The sequence below is a fragment of the Oncorhynchus keta genome, chromosome 35 (assembly GCF_023373465.1).
Source record: "Oncorhynchus keta strain PuntledgeMale-10-30-2019 chromosome 35, Oket_V2, whole genome shotgun sequence".
Classification (NCBI taxonomy): Eukaryota; Metazoa; Chordata; class Actinopteri; order Salmoniformes; family Salmonidae; genus Oncorhynchus; species Oncorhynchus keta.
The window spans coordinates 45599191-45611945 of NC_068455.1; the positions used below are offsets into that span (position 1 = coordinate 45599191).

Consider the following 12755-nt stretch of genomic DNA (forward strand, 5'->3'; position numbering starts at 1 on the left):
AAAATTAGCCGGCTGGCTAAAACCAGCACTTTTACTGAAAGGCTGATTAATGTGCACTGTCCCTGTAAAAATAAAATAAACTCAACTCAATTCAACATCAGTCAGGAAGTTAAAGCTTGTTCGCAAATGCATCTTCCAAGTGGACAATTACCCCAAGCATACTTCCAAAGTTGTGGCAAAATGGCTTAATAAGGACAACAAAATCAATGTATTGGAGTGGCCATCACAAAGCCCTGACCTCAATCCCATTGAAAATGTGTGGGAAGAACTGAAAAAGCGTGTGCATGCAAGGAGGCCTACAAACCTGACTCAGTTACACCAGCTCTGTCAGGTGGAATGGGCCAAAATTCACCCAACTTATTGTGGGAAGCTTGTGGAAGGCTACTTGAAACGTTTGACCCAAGTTAAACAATTTAAAGGCAATGCTACCAAATATTAATTGAGTGCATGTAAACTTCTGACCCGCTGGGAATGTGATGAAAGAACTAAAAGCTGAAAGAAATCATTCTCTCTACTAATTCCGACATTTTACATTCTTAAAATTAAGTGGTGATCCTAACTGACCTAAGACAGGGAATTTTTACTAGGATTAAATGTCAGGAATTGTGAAAAACTGCGTTTAAATATATTTGGCTTAGGTGTATGTAAACTTCCGACTTCAACTGTACTTACGTCATCATTCTAGTCACATTAGCGCACGTTAGCAACAAGTGTTCTGGTATAGGGACACCGATCCCATAGATCCTTAAGTTAGTTGACTTGCCTGGTTAAATAAAGGTTCAATCAAATAAAAAAGGCCCAGCTGCTGGGTCAACCCAACAGATGGTAAAAAAATGTTTATTCATGTTTAAATTAATCCATGTTTGGGTAATCCAAACAACCCAACATGTTTGGGTTTTTCACACAACCCAACCGGTTGGGTCAAAATGACCCAGCTTATGTGTTCTGTCCAATATTTACCCAGCACTGGGTTATCAAATAACCCAAATGTTGTTGTTTTTAACCCAGCATTGTTTAGAGTGTATGTAGGTTTCAATAGATTAATTATGCAATACTAGGAATCCTCCCGAAGCCATGCTCTTCCTGCTGACTTAATAGACATTACCAAGGACTGAGAAAGCCTCCAACTTTTCGAATTACTGTTAAAATGTCATGTCAAATAGATTTTATGTCAGAGCATTTGGATGCACGAAGCAAGCCGGAGGTGGAAATGCATTAGGCCCATTATTATTATCATTGTTAATATTAATAATATTATAACTTGTTAATCTCTTGTGGCGCCAAGAAAGAAAATGTACTGGGACAAGACAATTAAGATCAGAAGATGAATGAGAAAGAAGTAACCAGCCTGGACTCAGGGGTAGACGTCACATAGTAAACCCAAATCTGGAATTTTGAAATTAGTATGATATGTTATGTATTCATTTGTGGACGTATGGTATATATGTATTCATTTGTGGATGTCCATCATCCATTTCATATGCTATTTTATGAATTACAATTCATATGATATGTTACAAATCACAATTCGTATGATATGTACAAGTTAGAATTTGTTGTGGCGAATGCTAGCGTTAGCTAAGTGACTAACATTAGCTAGGCTATGGCTTAAGGATAAGGGTTAAGGTTAGAAGTTAAGTTAAAGGGTTAAGGTTAGGGGAAAGGTTAACAAACATGGTAAGTAATTGCTAAGTATAAAAAAAAAGTAGCAATTAGTTGCAAAGTTACAATTTAGCTAAAATGTTAAAGTTTTCCGTGATAAGATTCGAACATGCAACCTTTGGGTTGCTAGGTATTCGTATTCTACGCCCATCCACCCACCCTCCTTTAATTTAAATTATCTTTTGGCATTTGTTTCATTAGTCCATTGTTGACATAGTCCCAAAATGATTTGGGACACAGCATCAAATGATGCGAAATGCATCATAGGGGGAAGATTTCTGTATTTTTAAAGTAACACATCTTGAAAACTTGATTGCTGATAAGCAAAACATTTAGGGAATATGTCAACAATGGACGAACGAAACAAATACCAAAAGATAGTTTTTTGGGTGGAGTTTTCTTCTAAGTAACCTTCTGTCTCATGTATCCATACCAAAAATAACATATCATACCAATCTGAGTGTGCCGGATTTTCATTTACTATGTTACGTCTAGTCTATGAAACCAGCACGGTACAACTGTGCGTATTTTTTGTTGTTGCAATAACTCAATATTTGTGTTGTTTATTACCATCATGTTACACTGAATGGACAGTGTAACACACAAACACACAGACACACACACTTTATTACGAGAGGGCAGGGCTACCGACGTTAATGCTCATCTGAAGATGGTGCTGGCTAAAGCTAAAACTGGTGAGTGTAAAGAGTATAGGGATATTGTTATCCATGTCGGCACCAACGATGTTAGGATGAAACAGTCAGAGGTCATCAAGCGCAACATAGCTTCAGCGTGTAAATCAGCTAGAAATATGTGTCGGCATCGAGTAATTGTCTCTGGCCCCCTCCCAGTTAGGGGGAGTGATGAGCTCTACAGCAGAGTATCACAACTCAATCGCTGGTTGAAAACTGTTTTCTTCCCCTCCCAAAAGATAGAATGTGCAGATAATTGGCCCTTTTTCTGGGACTCACCCACACACAGGACCAAGCCTGGCCTGTTGAGGAGTGACGGACTCAATCCTAGCTGGAGGGGTGCTTTCATCTAATCTACGAACATAGACAGGGCTCTAACTCCCCTCGCTCCACAATGAGATAGGGTGCATGGTAGGCAGCAGGGTGCATGGTAGGCAGCAGGGTGCAGGCTAGGCAGCAGGGTGCAGGCTAGGCAGCAGGGTGCAGGCTAGGCAGCAGGGGTGCAGGCCAGGCAGCAGGGTGCAGGCCAGGCAGCAGGCTGTTAGCCAGCCTGCCAGCTTACTGGAGTCTGCCACTAGCACAGTCAATGTTGTCAGCTCAGCTATCCCCATTGAGACCGTGTCTGTGCCTTGACCTAGGTTGGGCAAAACTAAACATGGCGGTGTTCGCCTTAGCAATCTCATTGGAATAAAGACCTCCTCCATTCCTGCCATTATTGAAAGAGATCGTGATACCTCACATCTCAAAATAGGGCTACTTAATGTTAGATCCCTCACTTCCAAGGCAGTTATAGTCAATGAACTAATCACTGATCATAATCTTGATGTGATTGGCCTGACTGAAACATGGCTTAAGCTTTATGAATTTACTGTGGTAAATGAGGCCTCACCTCCTGGTTACACGAGTGACCATATCCCCCGCGCATCCTGCAAAGTCGGAGGTGTTGCTAACAAATTTCAATTTACAAAAAAAACCTATGTTTTCATCTTTTGAGCTTCTAGTCATGAAATCTATACAGCCTACTCAATCGCTTTTTATAGCTACTGTTTACAGGCCTCCTGAGCCATATATACAGCGTTCCTCATGGAGTTCCCTGGATTCCTACCGGACCTTGTTGTCATGGCAGATAATATTAATATTTTTGGTGACAAAAATATTCACATGGAAAAGTCCACAGACCCACTCCAACAGGCTTTCGGAGCCATCATCAACTCAGTGGGTTTTGTCCAACATATCTCCAGACCTACTCACTGCCACAGTCACACTCCGGACCTAGTTTTCTCCCGTGGAATAAATGTTGTGGATCTTAATGTTTTTCCTCATAATCCTGGACTATCGGACCACCATTTTATTACGTTTGCAATCGCAACAAATAATCTGTTCAGACCCCAACCAAGGATCATCAAAAGTAGTGCTATAAATTCTCAGACAACCCAAAGATTCCTAGATGCCCTTCCAGACTCCCTCCGCCTACCCAGGGACATCAGAGTACAAAAATCAGTTAACCACCTAACTGAGGAACTCAATTTAAACTTGCACAAAACACGAGATACAGTCGCACCCCTAAAAACAAAAAACATTTGTCTTAAGAAACTAGCTCCCTGGTATACAGAAAATGCCCGAGCTCTGAAGCAAGCTTCCAGAAAATTGGAACGGAAATGATGCTACACCGAACTGGAAGTGTTCCGATTAGCTTGGAAAGACAGTACCATGCAGTATCAAAGAGCCCTCACTACTGCTCGATCATCCTATTTTCCAACTTAATTGAGGAAAATAAGAAAAATCCAAAATGTTTTTTTGATAATGTCGTAAAGCTAACTAAAATGCAGCATTCCACAAGAGAGGATGGGTTTCACATAATTTCATGAACTTCTTTGAGGAAAAGATCATGATCATTAAAAAGCAAATTACAGACTCCTCTTTAAATCTGCGTATTCCTCCAAAGCTCAGTTGTCCTAAGTCTGCACAACTCTGCCAGGACCTAGGATCAAGAGAAACACTCAAGTGTTTTAGTACTATATCTCTTGACACAATGATGAAAATAATCATGGCCTCTAAACCTTCAAGCTGTATAATGGAACCTATTCCAACTAAACTACTGAAAGAGCTGCTTCCTGTGCTTGGCCCTCCTATGTTGAACATAATAAACGTCTCTCTATCCACAGGATGTGTACCAAACTCACTAAAAGTGGCAGTAATAAAGCCTCTCTTGAAAAAGCCAAACCTTAAACCAGAAAATATTAAAAACTATCGGCCTATATCGAATCTCAAATCAAATCATCATATCAAATTTGATTTGTCACATACATATGGTTAGCAGATGTCAGTGCGAGTGTAGCGAAATGCTTGTGCTTCTAGTTCCGACAATGCAGTAATAACCAACAAGTAATCTAGCTAACAATTCCAAAACTACTACCGTATAGACACAAGTGTAAGGGGATAAAGAATATGTACATAAAGATATATGAATGAGTGATGGTACAGAGCGGCGTAGGCAAGATACAGTAGATGGTATTGAGTGCAGTATATACATATGAGATGAGTATGTAAACAAAGTGGCATAGTTAAAGTGGCTAGTGATACATGTATTACATAAGGATGCAGTAGATGATATAGAGTACAGTATATACGTACGTATACATATGAGATGAATAATGTAGGGTATGTAAACATTATATTAGGTAGCATTGTTTAAAGTGGCTAGTGATATATTTTACATAATTTCCCATCAATTCCCATTATTAAAGTGGCTGGAGTTGAGTCAGTGTGTTGGCAGCAGCCACTCAATGTTAGTGGTGGCTGTTTAACAGTCTGATGGCCTTGAGATAGAAGCTGTTTTTCAGTCTCTCGGTCCCAGCTTTGATGCACCTGTACTGACCTCGCCTTCTGGATGATAGCGGGGTGAACAGGCAGTGGCTCGGGTAGTTGCTGTCCTTGATGATCTTTATGGCCTTCCTGTGAAATCGGGTGGTGTAGGTGTCCTGGAGGGCAGGTAGTTTGCCCCCGGTGATGCGTTGTGCAGACCTCACTACCCTCTGGAGAGCCTTACGGTTGTGGGCGGAGCAGTTGCCGTACCAGGCGGTGATACAGCCCGACAGGATGCTCTCGATTGTGCATCTGTAGAAGTTTGTGAGTGCTTTTGGTGACAAGCCAAATTTCTTCAGCCTCCTGAGGTTGAAGAGGCGCTGCTGCGCCTTCTTCACGATGCTGTCTGTGTGGGTGGACCAATTCAGTTTGTCTGTGATGTGTACGCCGAGGAACTTAACACTTACTACCCTCTCCACTACTGTTCCATTGATGTGGATAGGGGGGTGTTCCCTCTGCTGTTTCCTGAAGTCCACAATCATCTCCTTAGTTTTGTTGACGTTGAGTGTGAGGTTATTTTCCTGACACCACACTCCGAGGGCCCTCACCTCCTCCCTGTAGGCTGTCTCGTCGTTGTTGGTAATCAAGCCTACCACTGTTGTGTCGTCCGCAAACTTGATGATTGAGTTGGAGGCGTGCGTGGCCACGCAGTCGTGGGTGAACAGGGAGTACAGGAGAGGGCTCAGAACGCACCCTTGTGGGGCTCCAGTGTTGAGGATCAACGGGGTGGAGATGTTGTTGCCTACCCTCACCACCTGGGGGCGGCCCGTCAGGAAGTCCAGTACCCAGTTGCACAGGGCGGGGTCGAGACCCAGGGTCTCGAGCTTGATGACGTGCTTGGAGGGTACTATGGTGTTAAATGCCGAGCTGTAGTCGATGAACAGCATTCTCACGTAGGTATGTATTCCTCTTGTCCAGATGGGTTAGGGCAGTGTGCAGTGTGGTTGAGATTGCATCGTCAGTGGACCTATTTGGGCAGTAAGCAAATTGGAGTGGGTCTAGGGTGTCAGGTAGGGTGGAGGTGATATGGTCCTTGACTAGTCTCTCAAAGCACTCCATGATGACGGAAGTGAGTGCTACGGGGCGGTAGTCGTTCAGCTCAGTTACCTTAGCTTTCTTGGGAACAGGAACAATGGTGGCCTTCTTGAAGCATGTGGGAACAACAGACTGGGATAGGGATTGATTGAATATGTCCGTAAACACACCAGCCAGCTGGTCTGCGCATGCTCTGAGGGCGCGGCTGGGGATGCCGTCTGGGCCTGCAGCCTTGCGAGGGTTGACACGTTTAAATTTTTCCCTCACGTCGGCTGCAGTGAAGGAGAGTCCGCATGTTTTAATTGCGGGCAGTGTCAGTGGCACTGTATTGTCCTCAAAGCGGGCAAAAAAGTTATTTAGTCTGCCTGGGAGCAAGACATCCTGGTCCGTGACGGTGCTGGTTTTCTTTTTGTAATCCGTGATTGACTGTAGACCCTGCCACATACCTCTTGTGTCTGAGCCGTTGAATTGAGATTCTACTTTGTCTCTATACTGACGCTTAGCTTGTTTGATTGCCTTGCGGAGGGAATCGTTACACTGTTTGTATTCGGTCATGTTTCCAGTCACCTTGCCCTGATTAAAAGCAGTGGTTCACGCTTTCAGTTTCACGCGAATGCTGCCATCAATCCGCAGTTTCTGGTTTGGGAATGTTTTAATCGTTGCTATGGGAACGACATCTTCAACGCACGTTCTAATGAACTCGCACACCGAATCAGCGTATTCGTCAATGTTGTCGTCTGACGCAATACGGAACATATCCCAGTCCACGTGATGGAAGCAGTCTTGGAGTGTGGAATCAGATTGGTCGGACCAGCGTTGAACAAACCTCAGCGCGGGAGCTTCTTGTTTTAGTTTCTGTCTGTAGGCAGGGATCAACAAAATGGAGTCGTGGTCAGCTTTTCCGAAAGGAGGGCGGGGCAGGGCCTTATATGCGTCAGCGGAAGTTGGAATAGCAATGATCCAAGGTTTTTCCAGTCCTGGTTGCGCAATCGATATGCTGATAAAATTTAGGGAGTCTTGTTTTAGCCTTGTTAAAATCCCCAGCTCCAATGAATGCAGCCTCCAGATATATGGATTCCAGTTTGCAAAGAGTCAAATAAAGTTAGTTCAGAGCCATCGATGTGTCTGCATGGGGGAATATATACGGCAGTGATTATAATTGAATAGAATTCCCTTGGTAGATAATGCGGTCTACATTTGATTGTGAGGAATTCTAAATCAGGTGAACAGAAGGACTTGAGGTCCTGTATGTTGTTTTGGCCACACCACGTCACGTTAACCATAAAGCATACGCCCCCGCCCCTCTTCTTACCAGAAAGATGTTTGTTTCTGTCGGCGCGATGCGTGGAGAAACCAGCTGGCTGCACCGTCTCCGATAGCGTCTCTCCAGTGAGCCATGTTTCCGTGAAGCAAAGAACGTTACAGTCTCTGATGTCCCTCTGGAATGCTACCCTTGCTCGGATTTCATCAACCTTGTTGTCAAGAGACTGGACATTGGCGAGGAGAATGCTAGGGAGTGGTGCACGATGTGCCCGTCTCCGGAGTCTGACCAGAAGACTGCTTCGTTTTCCCCTTTTTCGAAGTCGTTTTTTGGGGTCGCCGGCTGGGATCCATTCTGTTGTCCTGGGTGAAAGGCAGAACACAGGGTCCGCTTCGCGAAAGTCATATTCTTGGTCGTACTGATGGTGAGTTGACGCTGCTCTTATGTTCAGTAGTTCTTCTCGACTATATGTAATGAAACCTAAGATGACCTGGGGTACCAATGTAAGAAATAACACGTAAAAAAACAAAAAACTGCATAGTTTCCTAGGAACGTGAAGCGAGGCGGCCATCTCTGTCGGCGCCGGAAGTCTCCCATTCCTCTCAATATGTTTTGAAAAAGCTGTTGCGCGGCAACTCACTGTCTTCCTGAAGACAAACAATGTATACGAAACGCTTCAGTCTGACAAGCGACCCCATCATAGCACTGAGACTGCACTTGTGAAGGTGGTAAATTACATTTTAATGCCGTCAGACCGAGGCTCTGCAGCTGTCTGACCTTAGTGCTGCTTTTGATATCATCGATCACCACATTCTTTTGGAGAAATTGGAAACCCAAATTGGTCTACACGGACAAGTTCTGGCCTGGTTTAGATCTTATCTGTCGGAAAGATATCAGTTTGTCTCTGTGGATGGTTTGTCCTCTGACAAATCAACTGTAAATTTTGGTGTTCCTCAAGGTTACGTTTTAGGACCACTAATGTTTTCGCTATATATTTTACATCTTGGGGATGTCATTCAAAAACATAATGTTAACTTTCACTGCTATGCGGATGACACACAGCTGTATATTTCGATGAAACATGGTGAAGCCCAAAAATTGCCCTCCCTGGAAACCTGTGTTTCAGACATAATGGCGGGAAATGTTCTACTTTTAAACAAGGATAAAACAGAGATGATTGTTCTAGGTCCCAAGAAACAAACAGATATTCTGTTAAATCTAACAATTAATCTTGATGGTTGTACAGTCATCTCAAATAAAACTGTGAAGGACCTCTGCGTTACTCTGGACCCTGATCTCTCTTTTGACGAACATATCATGACTGTTTCAAGGATAGCTTTTTTCCATCTATGTAACATTGCAAAAATCTGAAATTTCTATCCGAAAATTATGCACAAAAATTAATCCAAGCTTTTGTCACTTCTAGATTAGACTACTGCAATGCTCTACTTTCCGTCTACCTGGATAAAGCACTAAATAAACTTCAGTTAGTGCTATAAACGGCTGCTAGAATCTTGAATAGAACCCTAAAAATGTATCATATTACTCCAGTGCTTGCCTCTCTACACTGGCTTCCTGTTAAGGCTAGGGCTGATTTCAAGGTTTTACTGCTAACCTACAAATCATTACATGGGCTTGCTCCTACCTAGCTTTCCGATTTGGTCCTGCCGTACATACCTACACGTATGCTCCGGTCACAAGACGCAGGCCTCCTTACTGTCCCTAGAATTTCTAAGCAAACAGCTGGAGGCAGGGCTTTCTCCTATGGAGCTCCATTTTTATGGAATGGTCTGCCTATCCATGTGAGACGCAGACTTGATCTCAACCTTTAAGTCTTTATTAAAGACCCATCTCTTCGGTAGGTCATATGATTGAGTGTTGTCTGGCCCAGGAGTGTGAAGGTAAATGGAAAGGCACTGGAGCAACGAACCGCCCTTGCTGTCTCTGCCTGGCCGGTTCCCCTCTCTCCACTGGGATTCTCTGCCTCTAACCCTATTACAGGGGCCGAGTCCGTCCCTAGGAGGGGTGCGTCACTTGAGTGGGTTGAGTCACTAACGTGGTCTTTTTGTCCGGGTTGGCGGCCCCCCTTGGGTTGTGCCGTGGGGGAGATCTTCATGGGCTACCCTCGGCCTTGTCTCAGGATGGTAAGTTGGTGGTTGAAGACATCCTTCTAGTGGTGTGGAGGCTGTGCTTTGGCAATATGGGTGGGGTGATATCCTGCCTGTTTGGCCCTGTTCGGGGTTATTGTCGGACGGGGCCACAGTGTCTCCCGACCCCTCCTGTTTTAGCTTCCAGTTTTTATGCTGCAGTAGTTTGTGTCGGAGGGCTAAAGTCAGTCTGTTATATCTGGAGTATTTCTCCTGTCTTATCCGGTGTCCCATGTGAATTTAAGTATGCTCTCTCTAATTATCCCATATTTCTCTTTTTCTCTCTTTCTTTTGTTCTTTCTTTCTCTCGGAGGAACTGAACCCTAGGACCATGCCTCAGGACTACCTGGCCTGATGACTCCTTGCTGTCCCCAGTCCACCTGGTCGTGTTGCTGCTCCAGTTTCAACTGTTCTGTGTGCGGCTATGGAACCCTGACCTGCTCACCTGGACGTGCTACCTGTCCCAGTCCTGCTGTTTTCAACTCTCTTGAGACAGCAGGAGCGGTAGAGATACTCTGAATGACCAGCTATAAAAAGCCAACTGACATTTACTCCTGGGGTGCTGACCTGTTGCACCCTCGACAACCACTGTGATTATTATTATTTGACTCTGCTGGTCATCTATGAACATTTGAACATCTTGGCCAAGTTCTGTAATAATCTCCACCCGGCACAGCCAGAAGAGGACTAGCCACCCCTCATAGCCTGGTTCCTCTCTCTCTTGCTATATTTTGCGAGCTTGATCATAGAATGTAGACAGTGCCTACAGAGGGAATTGCCATGGTGCTTTGTAATGTGTATTTAAAAATCTTCCTAGGTTCTGGCCTTTCTATGGAGTTTGCACTTTGCGACATCAGCTGATATAAGAAGGGCTTTATAAATAATTTTGATTGATTGATTGATTATTTCTTACCGTACACTCCTTGCCCTTGCGCATACGGGTAGATGATAGAAAATACCAAAATCCAGAAAAGCTCCATCTTCAGCTCCGATCCCTCATAACCTGGAAAGAGTCGGAGAGAGAGAAGAGCAGGTTTCTCAGTCTGAGTGAATGGGGAATTAGGAGTGCATGAGAGCACCATGATTAGATTGACGGAGCCACGGTTGATTATAGTGAGTAGCGTGTAACAGCGACAGTAAACTAGTTAATAATCCAGACAAGAGAATAAGTGAGGAGTATTACATCTATGTTTGTTCAGCCCCGTAAATCATTTCAACTCGCACAGGTAATTAAATCATAATAATTCTTGGGTTTGACAGGATTGCCAAAAAGTTATAATGGTGTATTTCAGAATTTGCTAACAGGTAGGTAAGGGCAGCGAGCATAACACGATTTCACCCACCAGCATATAACCACACACATAGCCTATTACACATGTGGGTGTACACGCACACGCACACACATACACAGGACTTGTGGACAATAGCAGCAATATTCATTCAGAACATTTCCAAAAATACAAATAGATTACATTCCTCATGGAATAGGTGATAAAACAAAATAATAAATAAGCAATAGACAACCGTGCCAAGTCAATCATGTTAACTGATATTTTGTGTGATATTGTGTTTTAATTGAATGCCTATTAAAGGAACGTAAACGAGTCAATCAAAATGATAGAATGATTGATGCGCTTTGTCACTCAATTTGGCAGCTGATTTAGCTTCGCCAAGCATGATGAATTCATTGTGAATTCATACACTTGTCTTTTTCAGAAAAGTAACCCATTCGGGAAGTATTCTAAAATTATTCTAAAATGGATTAAATACATTTTATTCCTCATCAATCTACACATAATGGCAATGTGAAAACAGGTTTTAAGAAAGTTTTGCAAATGTGTTAAATATAAAAAACAGAAATACTTTATTTACATAGTAATTTAGACCCTTTGCTATGAGACTCGTCACATCCTGACCATAGAGAGCCCTTATTTTCTATGGTAGAGTAGGTCAGGGCGTGACTGGGGGTTAGTCTAGTTTATTATTTCTATGTGGGGTTCTAGTTTAGTTTTTCTATGTTGGTGATTTTGTATGATTCCCAATTAGAGGCAGCTGGTAATCATTGTCTCTAATTGGGGATCATATTTAGGTAGCTTTTTTCCACCTGTGTTTGTGGGATATTGTTTATGTGTAGTTGCATGTTAGCACTCCATTATCGGCACTGTTTCCATTGCCCATCCTTAAAACGTTTCTACAACTTGATTGTACATGATTTAGAAAGGCACCCAACTGTCTATATAAGACCCCACAGTTGACAGTCCATGTCATAGCAAAAACCAAGCCATGAGGTCGAAGGAATTGTCCGTAGAGCTCCGAGACAGGATTGTGTTGAGGCACAGATCTGGGGAAGGGTAGCAGAAAATGTCTGCAGCATTGAAGGTCCCCAAAAACAGCGGCCTCCCTCATTCTTAAATGGAAAAGTTTGAAACCACCAAGACTCATCCTAGAGCTGTCCGCACAGAAAAACTGGGCAATCGGGGCAGAAGGGCCTTGGTCAGAGAGGTGACCAAGAACCCCATGGTCACTCTGAAAGAGCTCCAGAGTTCCTCTGTGGAGATGGGAGAACTTTACAGAAGGAAAACCATCTCTGCAGACGGAAGACACTCCTCAGTAAAAAGCACATTACAGCCCGCTTGGAGTTTGCCAAAAGGCACCTAAAGGACTCTCAGACCAGGAGAAACAAGATTCTCTGGTCTAATGAAACCAATATTGAACTCCTTGGCCTGAATGCCCAGCGTTACATCCCTACGTTGAAGCATGGTGGTGGCAGGGATGTTTTTCAGCGGCAGGGACTGGGGGACTAGTCAGAATTGTGGGAAGGAAGAAAGGAGCAAAGTACAGAGAGATCCTTGATGAAAACCTGCTCCAGAGCACTCAGGACCTCAGACTGGGGCTAAGGTTCACCTTCCAACAGGACAATGACCTTCAGCTCACAGCCAAGACAACACAGGAGTGGCTTTGGGACAAGTCTCCGAATGTCCTTCTGTTGCCCGATTGAACATCTCTGGAGAAAACTTAAAATAGCTGTGCAGCGACGCTCCCCATCCAACCTGACAGAGCTTGAGAGGATCTGCAGAGAAGAATGGGAGAAGC

At 43.7% G+C, this 12755-nt stretch overlaps 1 protein-coding gene across 1 annotated transcript in view; it reads right to left on the reverse strand.

Moving 5' to 3' along the window:
- Nucleotides 1-12755, reverse strand: part of LOC118369131 (MAM domain-containing glycosylphosphatidylinositol anchor protein 1) — a 377353-nt gene that overhangs the window by 343606 nt on the left and 20992 nt on the right. Inside the window, exon 2 of the mRNA XM_052497083.1 lies at nucleotides 10576-10665. Coding sequence (XP_052353043.1) covers nucleotides 10576-10642 — 67 coding nt within the window. The 5' untranslated portion in view covers nucleotides 10643-10665. The remainder of the gene's footprint in view (nucleotides 1-10575; nucleotides 10666-12755) is intronic.